We start from the raw sequence: 24,285 nt of genomic DNA on the forward strand, positions 1-24,285 counted from the left end.
TTCCGGAATCTGTAGACAAACAGCTTAAGATGCTGAATCAGACTCTCTGCTCCTATGATGCTGCTTGGCCTGCTGTGTTCATCCAGCCCTGCACCTTGTTGTCTCAGCTTAAGATGCTGTTCCTCTGAGTTTCTTAGTGACCTGGTATTCACTGAGCACTCCCTTTTCTTGTTACTATTTCTTGTATCAAGTTCTCCCTAACCTATCCAACTCAAATCATCCAACCATTAACAAGCTTACTGTAAAATTCTTCTCCTTACATTTGTGAAAATACTTTGCCTTAAAAACTCAAAAACTGCATTTTTTTTTGAAAAATCAAAACCGTGGGAAAACGACCAAGAAAATTCCCAATCAATTTTGACCATTCTTGTCTTGTTTATAAATAAAAGGCCGAAGCAGACATATGAAAGAAAGCTGGTTGTTGAACTCAGATGAGAAATGCAGCTTATTGTGTTCAATTTTGTAAAATGAATCTGCCATTTGCTACATGTTGAGAGATGGACTTTTGGTGACGGGGCGAAGATCAGGGGAAGTGTAAGCCGCAGAACCGGGTAAAGGGTGGGGTTTAATAGGCTGCGTGTACGGTGTATCTTTCGGTCTTCAGCCGAGCAGTTCTGTAGCTATGGTGACCGGCCGGCCGTACGACTTGATCATTTTCGGCGCCTCTGGCTTTACCGGCCAGTATGTGGTGGAGGAGACGGCTCGGGTGGCGTCTGAGGCGGATGGCCCGCGGCCGCTCACCTGGACTGTTGCTGGCAGGAACCGCAGTAAGCTGGAGGAGGCGTTGGGACGGGCGGCCAGCGCTCTGGGTGAGTCTCAGGCCTCGGGGCCGCAAATAGGCCTCAGGGGTTAGTCTAGGAATCACAGCGGGATATGCAATGCAAAAGCAAATCCTCCCAATTGTTGGAAGACTAATAAGAGAAAGATACTTTAATATGCGTTTATTTTTAAAAGACCCAAGCATGTCTTTAGTTGCTTCCCCGGTTATTATGAGCACCGGTGTATCAGGACATGAAATGCTTGTCCTACAGTTCATTTACCTGAATAGTTTGCAGTAATGGTTTTGCCAAAGTTTAAAACACCAAGTAGCGTTATTTGAGTCATAATTCTAGTCTGTTTCCTCCCCAAGAGTGAATAAATTCAAACGCACTGAGGAGCTCTGTTTAACTTTAAAAGCACGAGAGGTAAAATTAAGGTCAAAAGTCGCACGACGCCAGGTTATAGTCCAACAGGTTTATTTGAACGGCAGTTTCGGAGGACACTTATCCGAAAATCGGAGGCTGCGTGTCCTTGACCTGGTAATTGTAGGCCAAGGCAGCCTTTGCCATACACAACGTAGAATTGCCAAGCAGAAACAGATAGCCAAGTTCATACCTATGTCTGCATGTAACCCTGCTGTACCGTTCTGTATTTGTAAAATCTTCCTTACTGTCCTGTTTTGACACCATCACTTTGATAATTTGTTATGTTCTCTCTGCGTTAATTAGTTTGTACAGTTTTGGATTACTTGTTACTTTGGTTAGACCCTTGGCATACGACTCTTGAACCTATCACATTATTTCAACTATTTGGTTTGTCTCCAGCATCACCTCACTTTTAATTTTTTGTAATTGTTTCTCTACCTCAATTATTTGGATTATAGGTCATCCCTTCATTTACTATTCAGTTGTTGACACTTTACTCGCACCATCTGACACTTTTGATGTCTGCAGAGACTTGTTAGTCAGCCGCTCATGCTATTTGCATGATCTTTTGATCTCTCTGCCTATAAATCATGTGCTTTTGTGCATTTCTTCACTTCACCTGACAAAGGAACAGTGCTCCGAAAGCTTGTGATATCAAATAAACCTGTTGGACTATAACCTGGTGTCATGTGACTTCTGATCTTGTCTGCCCGAGTCCAACACCGGCACTTCCATGTCATATGGCTTTTAAAGCTCAGATGAACCACTCTGATGTGAGCTTGGTCATTATTACAATAATTGCAAATAAGAGAGTTACGTTAACTTTAACCTGGAGCAAAGTTCCCTGAAGCACTTAAAAGTCAGACCCTCGCCCTTTTCTGATGAAGGGTCTAGGCCCGAAACGTCAGCCTCTCTGCTCCTATGATGCTGCTTGGCCTGCTGTGTTCATCCAGCCCTGCACCTTGTTGTCTCGGATTCTCCAGCATCTGCAGTTCCTACTATCTCTGATTCAATTTTAACCCCATATATGAATGTAGCTAGAGGATTGGAAGGTGACTAAAGACCACTGTTGAAAGATGTAGGTCATGAAAAGTGCTGTATGAATGCATGTTTTTTTCCCTCACAAAGCAGTTTAAAGGTGGGGAGAGGTGTAGCAAGAGAAAGCACTATAGGGTGGGAATTTCCAATCTGTGGATAAGATGATTGAAGGGGATGAAATAGCATGGATAGTGTGGTAGATTGGTATTGAAGGATTTGAATTTGTAGTTCAGGATGTTGGGCCCAAGAAGTTTGCAAAGATAGTTAGCAAGTGTTTTAAAACACCAACATGCTTACATTACACTCAATTAAACATTCATTCACATCTTCATGTCCCTTAATACTGCATGCATCCAATATCGTTGTCACAAGTCTCCCTTGTACCACCCTCCATAAATTCTAGCAGTCTGCCTGTACAAGAATTTCTAGAGGGCAACTAGAGACACGCAATAAATGTCAACAATATTGTGAACCATTCCAAAACCTGTGGATGTCATAGAGTCATAGTTGTACAACATGGAGCCAGACCCTCTGGTCCAACTCGTCCATGCTGACCAGATATCCTAAATAAATCTAGCCCCATTTGCCAGCATTTGGCCCATATCCCTCTAAACCCTTCTATTCATGTATCCATCCAGATGCCTTTTATGTGAAATAAGCATGTTGATGAACAATATTTTGAGGTGGAACTAAAAATTGTTGGTGATGCCCTGAATGTGTAGATTAAAGGTTGCCTCAGGATTGAGCAGTGCATGCGTGAGTATTCACAAAATATAGTGGGATCACAGCACATTAATTGGAATTCCTGGCTCGAACTATACGATAGCTTCAGCCAGGCCAACCTTTGTTTACATTTTAAGAAACTAAAGAAACCAATTCTAATTTAAATCTTAATTACATTGGGACCTTCCACTCTGCCACTCCATTGACAGTGTGTACTTTCACTGTACTCTGCAGCTGCAGTCTCATAATCTATAATTTAAACATGATAGGATAGCAGAAGAAAGACTGGACTTGTTTAAAACAATAGTTGAATTGTCTGTGGTACAGTGGAAATATTTGCTCTTTTATTCCCAGCAAGGCCAAATTATAAGTAACCTCTCTGTTTCTAAATCTAATTAGATGGTGAAGCTGCAGTCTGTTATTTTGTATGCCTTCATTTTCTGTAGTAGGGTGCAGTAGCTTGTCAAAGGCCACAGCCAGTGGTGTTTTATATTTGATCACTGTCGGGGTTCTTTTTCAAGCCTAAAAGTGAACTTTTCTCCTTTTGCCACCCCATGCTTTCAACCCATTACACCAAGGTGACTGACTTAAGAAATTCAGAGTGTCTTTCATCATATTTCCTGTTCTGTCTTGTTCTTTCAAACTTGTTTTAATTATAGATTTAGTTTCCACCCAGTATTATTAAAGGAGATTTGTATGCTGGTTGAATATTGTAAAGGGTGTGTATGTATTCGAGGCGTGTAAAAAGACACCAAGGAAGCAAACTAATGCAATAGATTTCTAAAGCAGACTGGTAATTTTTGTGTTTTACTGAACGAAATGTATTTCATTTTGCTGCAAGGAAAAAAAATGTCATTGTCCCTTCGATACATTTTGTAAAATAATAATGCTCTTGTTTCAGGAATACCAGAGCTGAAGTCTAAAGAATGTATAATCTGTGATATAAATGATCCGCTCTCACTTGCTGCAATGTGCCAGCAGGGATCAGTGATCCTCAACTGCGTGGGACCAGTATGTATACATTGAAGTTCAAAATTAGGAAATTTGTTTCATTTACTGGAGCAATGTAATCTTATCAATTTAAAGAACATATTTGCACTACATTTCAGTCATTAATTAAATAATACTATGCAAAGAGTGAGGTAATGCACTCGGGAAGGGGTAACAAGACAAGGGATTACACTATGAATGCTGTGACCCTGGAAAAGAATGAAGATCAGAGGGCCCTTAGTGTGTACATCCACAGATCCTTGAAGATAACAGAGGAAGTATCTTAGGTAGATGAGAAGGTTTTTGGAATACTGGCTTTTATTGGCCTAGGTATAGAATACAAGAGCAAGGGGATTATGCTGGAACTATATAAATGCTGGTTAGGCCATATCTGGAGTACTGCATGCAGTTCTGGTCACCACATTATCAGATGAAAGTTAAAGAGGGGTGCAGAGGTAATTTACCAGGATACTGCCTGGGCTGAACCGTTTGAACAATGAACAATGATTGGATAGCCTAGCTTGTTTTCTTTGGCAAGGTTGAAAGGAGACCTGATTAGAGTTGTATAAGGTGAATAGGAAAGCACTTTTTCCATTCTCAGAAGGGTCATTAACCAAGGGGCAGAGATTTAAGATGAGGTAGAAGGTTGAGGAGCAGTCTTCTCACCCAGAGGGTGATAGGAGCCTGGAACTCACTGCCTGTAAGGGTGGTTAAGTCAAAAAACTCTTGCAACATTTGATATTTACTTGCTATCTTCGGGGCCATGGGCCAAAAGCTGGAAAATGCAATTCGTAATCGATCTTTGTGGACGTGATAGGCCAAATGACCTCTTGTGGTATAAATATCTTTTGAGACATTATTTTTAACTTCTTTTTTGATGAAGCCTTTTCTGATGAAGGGTCTAGGCCCGAAACGTCAGCCTCTCTGCTCCTATGATGCTGCTTGGCCTGCTGTGTTCATCCAGCCCTGCACCTTGTTGTCTCTGACTTTCTAAGTACCTGGTTATAAACTTGTTTTAGTAATTGGTTTCCACTTCTTTTTTTCTTTATTCATTCACGGGATGAGGGTGTTGCTGACTGGCAGCATTTATTGCCCTTCCCTAATTGCCCAGAGGGCAGTTAAGAGTCAGACACATTGCTGTGGGTCTGGAGTCACACGTACGCCAGACCAGGTAAGGATGGGAGTTTCCTTCCCTAAAGGACATTAGTGAACCAGAGAGGTTTTTCCCGACAATCAACAATGAATTTATGGTCATCATTAGACTCTTAATTACAGATATTTATTGAATTCAAATTCCACCATGGCGGGATTCGAACCCCGGGTCCCCCGAACATTATCTGGGTCTCTGGATTAACAGTCCAGTAATAATACAACTAGGCCATCGCCTTCCCTAAATCTTCCTGATGACAGATGTTAAGCCAACTTACCTTTGTTTTATGTTGTATAACTCCCTCCTTTCTTGAAAAGAAGAATTAAATTAACTTTTTCCACTCTTATGGGGCATTTCCAGAACCTAGGGAATTTTGGAAAGTTAAAACCATTGCATCTACTATGTCAGCAGCTACCTCTTGTAAGACCCAAGGGTGAAGTCAGTCAGATTATTTGCTTGTCAGCTTTTATTTCCAGTTGTCTCAATTTCCTGGTTATTGTTAGTAACTTGCTCCCTCCCTTTCATCTCTCAGTTTATAGAGATGTTATTTCTATCCTGCAATTCATCTCCCACTCTTTTCTTTCATTAATTTTTCCAGGCACACTTTCTAGAGGATCAACATTTACTTTACCTGTAAAATTTCTGAATGTTTGTATTTCTAGCTAGTTTTCTCTTGTACTCCCTATTTTTTTTTCAGTAATTTGCTTTTTTAAAAAAAAATTCTGACCTGCCTGCCACAATCTTTGTAGAATATTCATTTTTGTACCAAATTTGAAAGCATCTTTAACTTCTGTAGTCAATCACAGATAGTGTGCTCTTCTAGCATTTGTTTCTTTCTCAATGGAATGTATATTTGCTGAAATATATGAAATAATCTCCAACTGTCTGCGACTGCATCTCAGCTGTCTCAGCCTAGGTTACTCTTTTTGACTCCGACCTTAAGTCCATATAATTGCCTTGATTTATTTTTTAATTACTAGTCTTGAGCCCACTCCCCTGTCCCTCCAGTTGAATTTGAAATTCAATCAACTTTTATGTTAGCTTGGATTGCCTTTATTATTAAGTCATTAATCCTGTCCCATTGCACACTGCTGCATCTAGAATAGCCTGTTTTGACTCTAAAACTTACTACTACAAGAAACTGTCTCAAACAGTCCATGAATTCCTCTTCCAGGCTTCCTTTGCCAATCTGATTCATCCACTCTATATGTAGATTAAAGTCACCCATGATTATCACTTCAACTTTTTCACAAGTTCCCCCTTTACTTCGACCTCTCAGAATCCCTACAGTGTGGAAGCAGGCCATTCAGCCCATCGAATCCACACCAACCCTCTGAAGAGCATCCCACCGAGACACAACCCCTACCCTATCTCTGCATTTCCCACACTAGACACTATGAGCAATTTAGCATGGCCAATCCACATAAATCGCAAATCTTTGGACTGTGGGAGGAAACCGGGGAACCCGGAGGAAACCCACACGCAGACATGGGGAAAATGTGCAAACTGCACACGCAGTTGTCCAAGGCTGGAATCAAACCTGGGTCCCTGGCGCTGTGAGGCAGCAGTGCTAACCACCATTTTCCTTCTGTATATGCTATCCTATAGTGTGGTTACTGTTAAGGTAACAACTCCCATCGAGAAATGCATCTCCACTAACGATTCATTCTGATTGAGATGGCTGATCATTTGAATATTTCAGAATTCCCGTTGTCACACTGCACTAAAGTTAGAAAGGACAGGAATTAATTTGTTATTCCTATGTTCCTATAAATACAGGAAGTAAGCATTCAGTCCCTCAACTCTTCCACCATTTAATGAGATCATGGCTGATCTGTGGCCTCGCTGCATGTACCTGCCTTTGGCCCATATCCCTTAATATGTATGCTTAACAAAAATTATCTAAAAATTGAACGAGCATCAACTGCAGTTTATGGTAGAGATTCCAACCTCTTCCACCCCTTGTATATAGAAGTGCTTTCTGACATCTCTCCTAAACAGTCTAACCCTACCTAATTCTCAGACTTTGCCCCCCAGTTCTAGAATCTCCAATAAATGGAAATAAATTATCTACCCTGTCTTTTCTTCTTTTAATATCGTGAAGACTTTAATCAGATCACCCCTTAGCCTTCTAAATTCTAGAGAAAACAGGCCTAATTTGTATAATCTCTCCTCATAATTTAACCCCTGAAGTCCAGGTACCATTCTTGTAAACCTTCATTGCAGTCCCTCCAAGGCCATTGTATCCTAAGGTGTGGTGCCCAGATCTGCTGTCAGTATTCCAAGTGAGGTCTAACCAGGGTTTTGTAAAGCACCAGTATAACTTCTGCATCCTTATACCCCAGTCCACCAGCATTCTATTAGACACTTGATTATTTTCTGTAGCTGTTCATGGCACTTTAAAGATCCTGAATGCCAGGTCTCTTTGGACATCACTGTATTTAACTTCAAAATGTCTAGAAAGTACTTTGATCAATGCTTTTTCAACCCAAAATGGATAACTTGACACCTGCTTACATTGGTCAAAACTGGGGAAGGTGGAGCTCAAGAACCTGGTCTATTAATGTCTCTTTATAATTTTATACTATCATCTACACTGTCTACCATGCTGCTGAACACAATTCATTGTAAGTTGAGACAAGTCAAAATACTGTATTAGAATCAATTATTTCTAGATGATGCTAAGTGCCAGTAATAGTGCCATTTTTAAAGTAGTAGTTAGCTAGCATTTTATGTCAAGTATATGCTAATGTAAATTGGTGACATAGTTTTATAAGCTTTAATAATGTTAGACTGTATATTCATGGTTGCTGTAGTACTGTAAAATCCTGTGGTTTCAGAAAGCCAAGATTCAGAAATGCATTGTTTAAACTTTAAGCACAGTTCATTTATACATTGCATTACTACTTGGGTAAAATCTTTGAATTAGATATTAAAGAATCACATCATGGATTTATTTTAAATAAGATAATTTAATGTATTAACATTTTCTATATTTAAAAACCTAAGTAGAAGTTAAGTTTTTACTTAGATTTAACGTTAGATCTTTACTAAAAGCCTGATAACTTAATCATTATTTATCATAACATGTAGAAAATGGCCCATGCATCTATAAGTAAGTTGCATTATTTTAACCTAGATTTAATTTTGAGCTGTTAGAAATAAATGTCTCTTTGTAATGAAATACACTAAAGAATCACAGTGATCCAACCTGATTTTGCTGGTAACTAACACTAGATGATCTGTCTATAGTACAGGTTTTTCGGTGAGCCAGTGGTGAAGGCCTGTATTGAAAATGGAGCTCATTGTGTTGATATTAGTGGTGAACCTCAGGTATTGCCATTTTTCTCTTTATTTAAAAAAAAATCATGATTTAGGTCATTTCCCAATCAATGGCTGCTTTATATGCATTTCTCAAAAGTTTCAATATGCTCCAAATGCTGTGTTTTTTTTTTTTTGGGTATTTTCCTCGTAAATAGAATCATAGAATTTATAGTACAGAAGGTGGCTATTCGACCAATCGTACCTGCACTGACTCCACAAGGAGCTACCTTGCTAGGCCCATTCTTCAGCCCTATCTCCATTGGCCTCTCAATTCATCACTTTCAATTATATATCCAGCTCTCTTTTGAAACCTCCAAGGAATCCATCTCCTCCACTCTTCTACTACCTCGTGGGACACTCGGTCTACATTCCCCAGGATCTGTGTATTTAATGTCAGCCTGTTTAGTCACATGAAGATACGTGGAAGAAGCTTGTGGCATTGATTAGAGGTGTACAAATCAAGGGCCTGTCAACACAGATTTGTAATCTATCTTCTTACTTGGAGTGATTTATTATTATTTGAAAAACAGTAATTAAAATTGTTTGTTTGTACTTCTATTTTGTTTTAATTCCCAGTTTATTGATACAGCATGAAGTTATCTGTTAACAACAGTTTGTTTTGAAAACTGAACCATTTTTCTCATAAGTGGTTCAATCAGGACCCAAAAACCATAGTTTCACTTTCTGGGTAAGTATCTTCATCAGAATTCTGAATTTTCCCCTCTGAATTAACCTAAATTTCTTTCAAGTGCTGATCACCCAGCTGTGTGTTTCCAGCATTTGATACTTTAATTCAGATTTCCAGGTGGTCAAGTAATTTTTTGCTCTTCAGTGCTGTAATTTGCTTAAGAGTAATTTTTTTTTTAAGAAAAAGAAAGTAAAATTTGCATTATTTTGTCATTTCACAGTTTTTGGAAGGCATGCAACTGAAATATGACCATCAAGCTGCTGAAAAAGGAGTGTATGTAGTTGGAAGCTGTGGGTTTGATTCCATTCCAGCAGATATGGGGGTATTGTTTACTAGGAACCAGTTGAAAGGTAATTTACAATATTTAACTGATTAAAATTTACACCTGTGGCACCACAAGTATTATAGAACAGTTGAATCCTTCAATTTTTATCCAGACAGATTTTGATTGCAAGTTGTGGTTTTAACTGCTGTGTCATTTTATGTATTTTGATGCATCAATGCATAATGTCTCAAAGCTGCATGCTGCTTCTACGTGCAGTATAGAATAACTTCTAGGAAACAGGAACAGAAATTGCTGGAGAAACTCGGCAGATCTAGCAGTATCTGTGGAGACAAAGCAGAGTTAATATTTCTGGTCCAGTGACCATTCTTCAGAGCCGTTCTAAACGTTAACTCTGTCTCTACAGATGCTGCCAGACCTGCTGAGTTTCTCCAGCAATTTCTGTTTTTGTTTCAGATTTCTAGTATCCACAGTTGTTTTTATTCCAATAGCAAGGTGAATGTCTTTGATTAATGGTTAATAACTTTTTTTTTTATTAAGCGGTTCCAAAGTGTCACCTATTTTCTGTTTGCTAGAACATAATTCCTTGTGGAATGATAGATTTTCTTCAAAACCATGATGTAACCAATAATTTTTAAGTTCATTTGTGGGACTTGGGCCTTGCTAGCTGAACGGCACTCTTTGCCTGTCTCTAGTTGACCTTGAGAACGTAATGGTGAGTTCCCTCATGAACCGCTGTAGTCCATGGCCCAGTTCCATTTCGCAGTGGTTGATACAACTGAGTGGCTTGCTAGGCCATTTCAGAGGGCAGTTGAGAATCAATGACTTTGCTCTTGGCCTGAAGTCACATGTAGGCCAGACCAGGCAGATCTTGTTCCCTGAAGGACATTAGTGAGTCACATGGGTTTTTCTGGCAATTGACAATGGTTTCATAGTCATCAGTAGATTGTTAATTCTATATATCTTTTATTCAAATTCCACCATCTGCCATGGCAGGATTCTAACCCAGGACCCAGAACGTTATCTGCTTTTCTGGATTAATAGTCTTGTGATAATACCATTGCCTCCCTAGTAATGTACAGCGAGTGACAGAATGCATTTTGAAGATCATTTCTTTTTGAGTTCCAAGTTCAAATACAAATGTTAGTTGGCTAAGATGAAAGAAAAAAAGTATCCAGTTGGAAAAAGAACATTTATTGGTTTGCCAACTTGGGCTACAAGTTAACCCACTGCACCATCAGGATATGGAGCAATATTCACAAAAGCTGTGATGATTGTTATCTGTAGGTCTTCAGTCTGGTTCCTTGGAGAGTAACCCGGGCAGTGTAATGAAGATAACCACCTTAAGAATCCATTACCCAACTTGGTATATATTTGGAATACCACCTTGTAATCCAATATTTATTTATTTATTTATTTATTTATTTATTTATTTTTGTAATTGGTTGTATTTCCAGATGAAAAATCCCAGTTCTGGCTAAAAAGAGCTGATCTAATTTCTGTGGACACTCAGAGAATCAATTAGTTGATGGTTTCAATTGTACATCGAGTGACTACCTTTAACAAAAATGAATATACTGATTGCTGTTTTTTTTTTTGTTGGTTGGTTAGCAACACGCTTGTTTGACACTTTCAATTTCTTAATTTCTTAATTCTGGTTCAAATTTGCATAAAAACCAGCTTCGTGATTTGAGCCGAATTTTGTTGGGTGTCCAGGTGAGAGTATTTGGATAACTGGGATATAGAATTCCTTTTATCAATGCAGTAATTGGTCAATCGTGCTTGTACTGGCTGTTAAATGTGCATCATTACCTAGTGCCCATCTCCTTTTTGCTGGTACTCTTGCATGTTATTTTTATGCAAATAGTCATCCATTGCCCTCTTAAATACCTCTAATTAGACTGTCTCTTCAAACATTCTTTATAGTTCAAATGGTGATATCATTTGAAAAATTGTATGGTTCAGTAGTTTCTAGTGTGATCTAATTTTTGTGGATGGTTGAGAATTATGAAAAATCTTTTAAGGTATAACCGGTAATTTGGTATGTTGGAGAACTATTCATTCAGACTTTTGCTTTGTTACTTTTCAGGTATTCTAACTGCAGTGGAAAGCTTCGTATTAGTAAAAACGGGACCTGAGGTTTGTCTCCTGCCCACTTCATGTAACGTTCTTGAAATAATGAAATCTGTTATTTATACTAATATATATTTGCATCCATCCAATTAACCCACATAGGAGAACAGATTTAATTTGTTATCAACGCTGCCTTAATGTTGTTCTGGTTGAGTCAAAGGATCTTTTGCTTTCCTGGGGTGAATGTTACAGGACACTTTGGAGGAAGTGCACGTCTATGCAAGAGTTTACTATCATTATTATGTGTTAATAATCTTATTTTCTGAATCATTTAATAGCAAATTGCCTCTTTTTTGTTCTGCATGTTCAATGGGATTCCTATTTTGAGATACATGCACAATTTGAATAAGTGTTAAAAGCTTTTACAAGCCAATTGTAGTTTTTCTATTTAAAAATTACACATTTTCGGATAATTTTGATAGAGGCATGCACTGGAAAAGTTTAATTTTTAAATTAACTTGTTGCTTTTCTGCTTCCATCTTGAATCATCCTCAAACTTCTCACATTGGTGAATTACTTTTGAAAATTTATTCATTATGATGAACTAAATTCATCATGAACTTGATGTGCACAAGTTTTAACTGTACAAATGAGAAGTGACTAGATTTATCTGTTTTTGGTGGCATCAGTTTAAAAAATAAACATTTACCAGAAATTTAGGAGAAGTCTCAACTGTTTCAAATTAACTCCAGGGCAGAAATTGCCACAATCCTTTCATTGTAAATTTAAATTTACAGTACGTATGTGCCGGGTGAAAATTGGCAGGTTTCTGATAAAGAAATGCACTGTATTTTCAACCGTTTATGATATTAATTGGACAGGCTGATTAAGAAAATTGTTTCTGTGCATTTAGTTTGAGGTTTCTGCTTGTCAGAATCATTTCTGTCTTGTTAATAGGGTGCCACTTTTCATGAAGGAACTTGGCAGTCAGCAGTCCATGGAATGTCTGATCAGGATAATCTGAGGAAACTGAGAAGACAGTTTGGACATAAAGCCCTTCCAGTTATTGGGACCAAACTAACACGGAGGTGAGAAAATGAATTCCATGTGAAAATCTGTCCTTACTTAATAAAGGTTGATACTATGCGCTTTTCCTCCATTGGGTGAAGGAAGAGAAGCAATATATGGCCCAACTTTACAAATATGCACTGAGCCAGCATGTAATCTCTGCGTGTGATTGGATTTTCTGTTGACCAATGTACATTAGTTTACAAAAAATGTTCCCAATGTTGGGGAAGTCCAGAACTAGGGGTCACGGCCTAAGAATAAGGGGTAAGCCATTCGTGACTGAGATGAGGAAGAATCTCTTCGCTCGGAGAGTTGTGAACCTATAGAATTTTCTCCCACAGGAAGCTGTTGGGGCCGGTTTGTTACGTATATTCAAGAGGGAACTGGACATGGCCCTTGCAGCTAAAAGAATCAAGGGGTATGGAGAGAAGGGGGGAATGGGATACTGAAATTGCATGATTAGCCAGGAACATATTGAACGGTGGTGCAGGCTTAAAGGGCCAAATAGCCTACTCCTGCACCTATTTTCTGTGCTTCTATGTTTCATTTCAGCTCTTGACACTTTCTGTTTAACCTTTAAATGCGAGAAATATGAGAAACTTCTCAGTAATGCTGGTTTTGAATGGGGTGGTACATTTGACAACTAAGGAGAATACCAGTTTTAAGTTAGATGTTTGTCTAAAATTTAGATATATAACGTGCCTTTGTACCTTTTCATCACTTTTGTGAAAGGCTGTAGGTGTCTCCACTTTATTTCCCACTGTCAAAGGCAGCAGCATATCTTTTATCTACCTTAAAACATATTTTGACATCTGGCCAGCAATAATATTTATCTATTTGCTATAAACTCCAAATTTCCTCTCTTCTGCTCGAGTGCAAACTTTTGCTTACACTAGCATGAAATGAATGCTTTATACAGTGTGACTAGATCTTGATTTACCACAAGGAGAACTATTGTGTGTTTAGTTTGCCATTCAAAATGGCAAGTGATATATAGGTCTGACTCATTACTTAATTCTTGTGTGCTTTTTGTTTACAAAACTATGCTAAGTATTAAAAAAGCAATGTGTTTCTTTAAATGTGACTTCACTACAGTGATGTAGAGCTCAATTTTGCTTTTTAAAAAAACAAGGTTGTGTTATTTTAGATGGAGAAAAGAGATGAATTTAACAAAAAGGAACAGCAACTGAAAAGTTAGCTATTGTCCCTGACGTGGGAGAGTTTAAAAAGTGTGTTGTACTCTGAACAAATGTACATGCTTCGCTAGAAGCTTCCTCGATTTTCTTTTGTATTTCCTCCACAGAGGTTCAGTATTTTATAGTGACACAATGAATCAATATGCTATCCCATTCATGGGATCTGATGCTTCTGTAGTCAAACGCACACAGCGTTATCTGCATGAGAACTTGAACGAAAGCCCTGTAAGTACATTCTTGGCTTCCTTGAAACCTGCACATCTTTGCATTAAACTCATGGTCTGTTTAGCTTTTCTTAAATGCCTTGAATATGGCTCAAATATTTAAAAATGAGAGGTGAAATGTAATTCACATGACTTGCTGGAAAGCTGAGGCTATTTTCTAGTTGTAACAGTGCCAAAAATAGAGTTGGCTCTTTGCAGAGCGTGAATAATTTTGTTGGAATTTTCTCTCTGATCTGCCAAGAAAAAGAATTGCCCACTTAGTCTTAAGACCTTTTGTGGTCTCTCCATGAGCAGTTTTGGCTCAAATGTAAAAGGTAGATTTTTGAATAAAAATTGCTGGAAACATTGTCAGTTTAAGCTTGCTGGAGAGAACAGTCAAGTTCAACGGAGTTGCAATAGGGAAGTCTTGCTGCAACCGCACAAGGTTCTGGTGAGACCACATCTGCACGACTCAACAGTTTTGGTTCCCTTATTTAAGGAAAAATAATTTTCATTGGAGGCAATTCAGATAAGGTTAGCCAGGATGATCCCTAGTATGAAGGGAATGTCATTTGAGCAAAAACAAAACAGCTCGGGAATCTACTCACTGGAGTTTAGAAGAATGAGAGGCAATTTTATTGAAACATTATAGGATTCTTAAGGGGCTTGACAGGGCAAATGCTGAAAAGATGTTTCCCCTCATAGGAGGGCCTAGGACCAGAGGACACATTCTCAGAATTAGGGGGTGCCAACTTAAAACTCAGGTGAGGAGGAGTTTCTTCTGAGGGTTGGGTGTCTTTGGAACTCCTTGCCGTAAAGAGCTGTGGAGGTAGTGACCTTGTATATATTTAAGGCTGATGTAGATTCTTGATCAGTAGGGGAATCGAGGGTTGTGGGGAAAGGGCAAGAACGTGAACATGTCAGATTAGCTAATCCTACTGAATGGCAGAGCAGTCTGAAGGCACGGAATAGCCTACTTCTGTTTCTTATGGTCTTGTAGATTATTTTTCAAAATCAAAAGTAAAATGATGACAAGTAGTAGAATCAAAAAAGCAGGGAGAAAAGGCCAGCAGAATAATGAAGGGCCATGAGTACAATGATGTAGTAGAACTTTTTTTAATGTAATGGATGAAAGTATCAAAATATTAAAGGATAGTGCTGATGAATAAAACAAAGGAAAATGGAGCAAATGTCATGCACATTTGCAACAGATGAATAAAAGCATTTGTAAACTGCTAAATGGAAACTTAAAGTTTCACAAGGAAAATTTTTACTCTGTACATCCCACCTAATTATTTGAGTTTGTCTGTATAGGTACGTGTGGTGTTTATTGTTAGTTTCAGGGCTGGAGAGGAAGAACAGAGAAAAGGGACAACATAATCTTTAAGAAATTTGAAAAAGCAGCAATTTAATATTCATCTATTTCATTGAACAAGTTTTTGTTGAGTCCAAACGTAGCACTTTGCAGAAGTTCATTGTGATTATAGTTATATCCATTAATAGACCTTTTCAACTTTTGGGTATTCCTTTTAATTCACTTTATAATTAGCCCAATTTGATCTTTTTCCTTCAGGTCCAGTATGGTGCGTACGCTGCTGTAGGTGGAATCGGATCAGTCATATTTCTGATGGTAGCTGGTTTCTTTTTCTGGTGTTTCACAAAGTGTAGGTTGGGAAGAAAACTTCTAATCAAAGTAAGTAGCTTATATCTATTATTTACAGAAGAATACTATTGTAAACTTGTTTTTAAAAAATTATCAGCTTTTGTTGAGAATGTCTTTACTGTGTAATTTTTATTGCTTTCTGTTTAACATGTAGTATCCAGAGTTTTTCTCGTTTGGATACTTTACACGACAAGGACCAACCCAAAAACAGGTATGTTAATTTTGCTCTTTCTCTTTTTTTTTTTGTTTTGTTTCCTTTTGTATTGAACTTCTTTAATACTTAGGCCATTCATCAATCTTGAACTTACAGGTAGATTTCTTCATTCACTCTATCTCAGTATTGCTGCGCATGCTGCACATTGGTGGAGAACTGACCGAATTCTTTTGAACTGTCTTCAGTTCAGTGAACTCAAAAAGGGGACTAACAGTAAATCATTAGAATTTTAGTAAAATACAAGAGACTTTTCTGATGAAGGGTCTAGGCCTGAAACGTCAGCCTCTCTGCTCCTGTGATGCTGCTTGGCCTGCTGTGTTCATCCAGCCCTGCACCTTGTTGTCTCGGATTCTCCAGCATCTGCAGTTCCTACTATCTCTGAGACTATTTGCCCTGATGCATGTGTTCTTGGTCTCTGAAAGAACTGTCAACTCTGTCCCTTTCCCTATATGTCCTTCAATTGTTTTTTCATTTTTGAAATATCTATTTCAATTTTTAAAAACTCTTTTTTTATAGAGTTTTTGTTTCTGGATAGACTATTCCAAATAATTTTATTTATTTATTAGAAAACTCTTGCAACTGTATCAACTTCTGTCACTTTTCAGATTCATAAATCTGAAACTCTACACGATTCAATGTATCACAGAATCATTGAAACCCGACAGTGTGAAAGCGGGCCATTCAGCCCATTGAATCCAGTCCAACCGTCCAGACAGCATCCCACCTAGACCTTGCCCCTCTCTCCACACCCCCCCATCCCTGCATTTCCCACGGCCAATCCAGCTAACCTGTGTATCTTTTTGGACTGCGGGAGGAAACCAGAGCACCTTGAGGAAACCCACACAGAGTTGGTGGATAGGTAGGTATGGTGCAATCACTTTCCTACTGCGAAATAAACTGTTTCAGAATCTGCCCTAACAGATTGTTCAGATACCAGCATTTGCCTCAGTTGTACACAAGTTTGTTTCATTTTTACTTCCTTTCCGTTAAATGTATTGAGCAGAACTGCCCTGGTGACTTTTTTAAATGTAGAGCAGCAAAGACCACTGAAATTTTGAGGCTGCATAGTGTGAGTCAAACACTGATTAAAAATCCCTAACAAATAATCTGCAAAAAAGAAAAATAAACAGTTTTCTAGCAAAAAAAAAGCAATGTTTTTTGTATTTTCCAGATGGAAGGTACCTCTTTCAGCATGACCTTCTTTGGTGAAGGTTATCCGGAAGGCCTAAATCCACAGCAAGGCAAACCTTCAGTAAAAATATGCACTCAAGTGAAAGGGCCAGGTATGGATGATGTTTAATACAAACTATTACTCCCCATTCCCTATACCCTTTTTATGGTGGTGTTGGTGGTTTTGAGGAAAAGTTGATGGTGATAAGAAATAGATTGTGCAAGTCTAACTGAGTTTTGTTTAACAAAAAATCTCTGTAGGGAAAGAGGATTAGGAGGAGGAATTCCAAAGCTTGGGCCTTAGACAGCTGAAGGCATAGCCACAACTGATGGCGCAGTTAAAATAATTTCCAGCATTTGCAGTTCTTTGCTTCTTGTTTAGTGTTTAACTCACTGCCACGGCTCTTCCACTCTCTCTGACAGGATTTTCCGTCTTTTTCCTAGCTACATTGAGTTCTGAAGAAGAGTCACTGAACTCAAAATATTAACTCTGCTTTCTGTCTGCAACGAGGAGCCAGACCTGCCAGAGCTCCTGAGTTTCTCCAGCACTTTCTGTTTTGAATTAAAATTAGGGATGCCCAAGGGACCAGAATTCCAGGATTTGAAAGAGGATCTGAAGGAGATTAGAGATGGTGAGGGTCCAAGCCATGGAGAGATTTGAAAACAATGATGAGAATTTTAAAAGTCGATGGAAGAGTTTACATGCAGAGAGTTATGCGAGGCAAAACATGACAAAGTCGGGCAGCACCATTCAGCATAGGGAAGGATAGAAAGAGAGCTGGAGAATTTTAATTTGTACTATAAATATGTTTATGTTGAGTGAGCTCCCTGCTGCAAATAGTCACTTTTTGCATTTCCTTTTGATGAGCACATTTCGGTACAGCACACTAATGCTTTTGTTGTAAAAGTATACCTGTATGCAGCTGAGAAGTGGGTCCATCCAGAGAAATTGCTTCACAATCCTACCTCACTTATCACCTAAATCACATCAATTATTAAATTGTAGATGCTTGTGTGATCTTGCAGTGCTGCATTTACTTTAAATATGCATTTTAATACAATCATTTCTACAAAATGCCTTGCAATGTGAGAGCATTACACAAATTTAAACCCTTTTTTGATACTTGTTAGTGCTGCTCTGAGCACAATACTACTGATTCAGCAGATGATTAAAGCAGGCTGCGAGTTAGTTATGGGAACTGAAAAGATAAGATGATGCAAGTGTTAAAGACAAGATAAAATATAATTGTTGCTGTGCAAAGTGCAATTGCAATTTCTTTCTCCTTATTTTTCTTTATTTCTCCGTTTTCTGTGAATGAAAGAACACCAAACTAAAGTACAAGAAGTGAAAGTTTATGTTTTCACTTATGTACGTACAATAAGTGCACAACATGGTGGCAGATCAGGCTCCTATGGCGGCGGAATACGCTCCTAAGCCGGAGCTCATCCATTTCTTTTTCCTCTTTTTGCTTTTTCTTTCTTTGTCTGTCTGTCTTCCCCCTCTCTACTTACCTCTACGTCTTGGATGACATCACTAGTGGAGAGTTGAGCCTGTGTGGACTCGAGGGACTCCCAGCCTGTGTGAAGCCCAGCGTGGGCTCCCTGCTTTAGAAAGACTGTAAGGCTGAACTTGTACCTATTTTTTATTTCTTTATCAGTCTAATTTATACATAAGATCTTGTACCTAGGTATCTTTGTTCTTAAGGCACCAGAAATGGTGATTTTTGTACACTTTCACTTGAGTACATGTGACAATAGACCTATTTCTAATTCTAATTCAGGACTTTCCGATTTATGAGTGTCCAACTTACAAACACTCATACTTAAACACCATCCCATACAGTGGTGCATTAATAATAATTTTAAAGATCTGACATATGAACATTTCCTCGTACTTACGAACAGCAGTTTTATATTGTCCTGCATTGTGCTTCAATATTGAGTGCAAATCGACTTGTGAACAAAACCTGTTCACAATCTGGGGACTGCCTATATACAGGAATTTCTTATCTTTGACTGTGATTTGCTATCCTTTTGTGTTTTTTTTTCAGACTTGTCCCCAAATTGTGTCCTTTCACTTTTTAGTTTGCATCTTATATCACTCTTTAACCATTTTTGTATTACCTTTATCCATGCTGCCTGTCCCTGACTGTGATAAATGGTGGCCCCTTTGTTTAATGGTTGTCTTTGCCAAGTCTGGAATTTCTAGTGTCAGTCTTTTATGGTCCACTTATTTAAGGAAATATATAATTTCATTGGAGGCAGTTCACAGAAGGTTCACCCAGATAATCCCCAATATGAGCAAAGGCTAAACAAGTTGTGACTCTACTCACTGGAATTTAGAAGAACAAGAGGAGATCTCATTGAAACATATAGGATTCGACAGGGTAAATGCTGAGAGGATGTTTCCCCTCGTGTCAGAGTCTCGGACCAGATGGTGCCAGTTTAAGAGAGATGAAGAGGAATTTCTTTTCTTAGAAAGTTGAGAGCCTTTGGAACTCCTTTCCACAGAGAGCTGAGAGGGCAGAATCCTTGTTTATATTTAAGGCTGAGACAGATTCTTGATCGGTTGGGGAATTGAGAGTTATGGGGAAAACGCAGGAAAATAGATATGAGGAATATTGAATCAGCCATGATCCTATTGAATGGCTGAGCAGGCTGAATGGCCTCCTACTCTTCCTATTTCATATTGTGTTATAGTCTTCACTTGAATAGCTTATTTTCCATGGCGGGACATGGATCCACAAGTTATTCTTGGTTTTACTGTAGTGAAGAAAATTTAATTTCCATGAAGATGCTAGCACAGTGTAAGCTCTTTATTTCTATGCAATGTCATAAGACTTAGGCTGAATGGCCTACTTTAGCCCCTATTGAGTCTGCTCTACTATTCAATGAGGTCATGGCCAAACTAATAATTCTCAACTATACTTTCCTCCTTTCTGCCCATAACCCTTAGTTTCCTTATTGATTAAAATTCTGTCAGTCTGAGCCTTGAATGTACTTAATGACCCAGCTTCAACAGCCCTCTGAAAAAAATTCCACAGATTCACTTCCTTCTGAGAGAAAATATTTCTCCTGTTCTGTGTTAAATGTGCAACCCTTTATTCTAAGACTATGCCCTCTGGTCCTAGATTCTTCCACAGGAGGAAACAACCTTTTGACATCTATCCTGTCAATAATCTTGCATGTTTCAATAATGTCACCTTTCTTTTATCTATATTCCAGTCTACTTAACCTGATCTTGTAAGACACTCCCTCTATACCTAGTATCAGTCTAGTGAGCCTTCTCTGGTCTACCTCCAATGCCAGAATATTTTCCTTAGGTAAGGGCCCAAAACTGTTCAGTGATCCAACTGTGGTCTGATTAGTATGTTTTAGCAAATATACAGTGTGTATATAATATTGTATAGTTTTAGCAAAGCCTCCATAGTTTTATATTTCGTTCCCTTTTGAAATAAAGGCCAATATTCAATTTGCCTTCCCTACACCTTGCTGAACTTGGTTGACAGCTTTTTGTGATTCATGGACAAGGATAATCCCGGTATTTGATCTTTTAAATATGCCTCTGTGACCTGTTTGCTAGTGGGCCTTCCCATTGATTAGAAATTGCTGATTAAACTTGTAAGCATTTAACAATTCCGTTGGTAACACGTTGAAAAATAATCCATCACAGTTGGACTTATTCGCTTGCATCTGTTAGTTCCTGCCTTAAGATATAGGAGCAGAAGTAGGCAATTTGGCCTGTTCGAGCCTATTCTGCTATTCATTGAGAACTGATGATCATTAACACCACTTTCCTGCATTTTCCTCATACCTGTTGACTCTCCTAATAATCAAAAATCTGTTAGCATTGAATTTAGTTAAGAGTTCAGCCCCAACAGTCCTTTTTGTGGTAAATAATTTCACAGATTCACTACCCTCAGAGGAGAAATTCCTCCTCATCTCTGTCCTAACTGGGTAACCCTTTACTCTAGGATTATACCGTCTTGTCCTGGACACACTCATGAGGGGAATCAAACTCTCCACATTTACCCTGTCAAGACCTCTATGAATCTTGTATGTTTCAATAAAATTACCTCTCATTCTTTTAAACACAGTTCAGACTCCACCTCTCCTCATAAGAAAATCACTCCTTACCCAGGATCAATCTAGTGAATCCCCTCTGGACTGCACTCCATGTTGGTAGATCTTAGCTAAAGGCACTGAAACTATTCAATATTCTGAGTGTGGTCTGACGAGTGCTTTGTATAGTTTTAATGAGAATTCTTCACCAACTGCCATGTTTGTTGTAAAGCAATAGGTCTGGAATTTCTTTGTTAAAATTACATTGTATACTTGCTTGATGCGTAACATCGGGTGATAGTCATGATTAAATAATTTGAAAAGAAAGTCCAATGTTATCTTCCTCTATCTGTGAATGGTAGATTTTTGGTGACAGAATATTGTGTGGCAAATGTTTGCTTTCGAAGCAAAGTGTACTTCTGCTTAAGAGCATGATGGTTCAAATGCTTACTTTTCTGTTGGCCTTATTTCAGAACTTGCTGCTATTTTTTCTTATTTCCCAGAACCTGGTTACATTGCAACCCCGATAGCTATGGTACAGGCAGCTGTTACAATACTTTGGGAACACAAGTCTCTGCCCAATCGGTGAGTTTCAGAACTTAGACTAGAGTGAAATAGTTTTGAAATGCTGTTGCTGATTCCAAAAGCTCAATCAAGAAAAAGTAAAATACATGTGTCGACAATCTTGTTTCTCTCATCCTGCATATTACAATACTTTCTTTTGTGCAGGAAGCTGATAGTGTGTGTCAATTTTGCACAAACACAGGACAGTTAATTAGTGCATTGTGTAAATTTAATTCTGAAAGGATATAAGAGGAGACAATCATAAGCTTTTCAAAAATCAACTTTGTTTAATCGTTCTCAATATGTCTCGATTCCTTGTTGGAAACATACCAGTTATCTCTAAGGTTTTGGAGTAGATTTGTAGCTTGGGTTGTTGGTGTTGAGGTTGGTTAGCTCGCCGAGCTGGTTTCTTGTTTCGCAGATGTTTCGTTACCATGCTGGGTAACATCCTCAGTGCAGCCTCCAATGAAGCGTTGGTGTGTTTTCCTGCCTGGTTTTTAAACTCTGGGGTCCGTTGAGATTCATTTCAACGCTTCATTGGAGGCTGCACTGAGGATGTTACCCAGCATGGTAACGAAACGTCTGCGAAACAAGAAACCAGCTCGGCAAGCCAACCAACCTCAACATACCAGTTATCTCTTTAATGGATCAACGCATGTGCTTAACTTTAATTGCCTTCCCTGTTAAAATTCCACTATATATTTTCCAGTATGTGAAGATGCTTCACCTTATTTATCCTATGTGTAACTGGTGTAATGAGTATTTAAGTCCTTCACTATAAAAAAACACAATATCTAAACAACTTTGGCTAAATCCATTCCCTATCCTGGGATGTAATTTTGTAATGACTTGTGTTGGTGTCACAATTAGCCTGTTTTTTTTTGTTCTGACTCCATGGTGCAGATTGTTTCTATTAGAGAAAATGATTTCTATTAGATTTTTCAACTATTTATTATTCACTTTAACTCAGTTGTTCATGAAATTCTATTCCACGTTGGTTTTTTAAATTTCAACATGAATGACTGGCACGATTGATAATAAATATTAAATGATACACAAATTTGAATAGTTTATTGGAAGAGTACAGCTGTTCTTCAGTGATTGTGCTAATTGTTGTAGATTTGAAGACATCAGGGTGTCTTCAGATTGAGGGTCCTGAATGGAGTTGAATGGCCATTCATAGTTTCAAACTTATCATTTTTGTTCCTCCTTCTAGGGGTGGGGTGTACTCGCCTGGAGCAGCATTCTCTAAGACAACTCTGATTGAAAGACTGAACAAACATGGCATTGAGTTCACTGTTATCAGCAAGCCTGAAGCATAAATGCTTCCACGTGATTTGAGTCCTCTGAATGTGGTGCTTCATAGTCCTGCTATTTACTACATTCACAAGATTTATACTTGATAATTAACAGCTTTTTAGTAGCAGTTGGCTTATGTTGTAATATAATGAACAAGAATGATAAATAATTTCAGACTTGCTTTTGAGGATTGATGTTCTGTTCTGATGGTAATTAAACTTGTTGAATGTAACCATTTCAAAGTTGTCACTTGTGTATTTTTAAATTTAATTGCAATTGCAATTAATCTTCCCTTTTAACATACTGAATACAAATAGAAGAATTGAAACATCATACTTCCAGCTGTAATTCTAACACAATTCTGAACCCTCATTATAGGGTGTCTGTCTGTCTTTCCTCCCATACTTAGTTCTGTGGGTTCAGCCATGTGCTTCCATTGGATTGGCCTGTGCTTATCAATAGTATATTGCAGTGGTGTGCCATTCTACAGGATGGTTGACTAGGAGACTCTCCCACTCTTGCCTGCCAGCAAGTGTATTGGAAAGATTTACAGACTGATAACCAACCTGTTTGGCCACATTACAAATGCACCTTCCTTGGCCAACAAGTCCTGGCTTGCGATTGCTCAGAGCTTCTGGCCCAGCGGTAGGAATGTTATCACTGCCATGTGACCACTGGCATAGGGTAGGTGAACTTTTGTTTTGAGTAATATTGATAAATCTAAATAAACATGCTGTCTAAATAGTCTTTCCCTTGTCAATGTCAGGATGCAAATTGGTGCTGTAATGTCAAAAAGAAAAAGTATTGAGCAATATGACCAAAACTGTCAGTGTGCCAGCATCAAGCTTTCAGTTGGAGCTTTGTGTCCAATGAACCGCAGGCTCTATATTTGGGGATATTGTTACATTTTACTAAGTCAGCTAAATTTAAGAACAAAAGTAATAGATTTCATGAGGAACATAGTCTAAATGTCCTATAACCTTAAGTATGGGTGTAAAGATATCAATAACAATTTCCACTGAAGCAGCCCACATCCCCAAAATGTATCTTGGATATACAATCAAAAGTGAATGTTAGTTTTCCTTTCACGTTGTCCAAATGGTTGCAAGGTGAAAACTGACACAATGCATTTCTTTTTTTTAATAATCTGTTATTTCTTAAGCTTCCAGAATATATCTGAATGACTTGGATGAAGGAAGATCTGGTTATGTATCCAAGATTTCATCAAGTTAGAAGGCACTTTGTGTTTATTGGGTGAAGAGAGAATTGAGTTTGGCTGTGATATTTCAACATTTACTGACAACTTTTACGAATAGGAAGAAATAATAGGCCTTTAGACGAAGTACAAACTATATCATGCAAGCAAAATAAAAGAAACATTGCTAAAGTGAGA

The 24,285-nt window shown here is 38.3% G+C and overlaps 1 protein-coding gene across 1 annotated transcript; it reads left to right on the forward strand.

Moving 5' to 3' along the window:
• Positions 1–442: 442 nt before the first annotated feature.
• On the forward strand, positions 443–23,130 carry sccpdha.1 (saccharopine dehydrogenase a, tandem duplicate 1). The gene is made up of 12 exons (XM_020533615.2): positions 443–809; positions 3,847–3,956; positions 8,338–8,418; positions 9,318–9,447; positions 11,470–11,519; positions 12,411–12,541; positions 13,825–13,942; positions 15,494–15,613; positions 15,738–15,794; positions 16,969–17,080; positions 21,533–21,614; positions 22,810–23,130. Exons 1-12 carry the CDS (start codon positions 623–625, stop codon positions 22,913–22,915), a joined length of 1,284 nt encoding a protein of 427 aa, XP_020389204.1. The 5' UTR covers positions 443–622; the 3' UTR covers positions 22,916–23,130.
• The last annotated feature ends 1,155 nt before the right edge of the window (positions 23,131–24,285 follow it).

Source organism: Rhincodon typus, chromosome 9 (genome assembly GCF_021869965.1).
Source record: "Rhincodon typus isolate 14 chromosome 9, sRhiTyp1.1, whole genome shotgun sequence".
Lineage (NCBI taxonomy): Eukaryota > Metazoa > Chordata > Chondrichthyes > Orectolobiformes > Rhincodontidae > Rhincodon > Rhincodon typus.

Excerpts from the sequence above, each read along its gene's own strand:
- sccpdha.1 (XM_020533615.2), top strand. The coding sequence starts at position 623 with ATGGTGACCGGCCGGCCGTACGACTTGATCATTTTCGGCGCCTCTGGC. Across the intron at positions 810-3,846 it reads ACGGGCGGCCAGCGCTCTGG|GAATACCAGAGCTGAAGTCT; the intron begins GTGAGTCTCAGG and ends CTCTTGTTTCAG. Across the intron at positions 9,448-11,469 it reads TACTAGGAACCAGTTGAAAG|GTATTCTAACTGCAGTGGAA; the intron begins GTAATTTACAAT and ends GTTACTTTTCAG.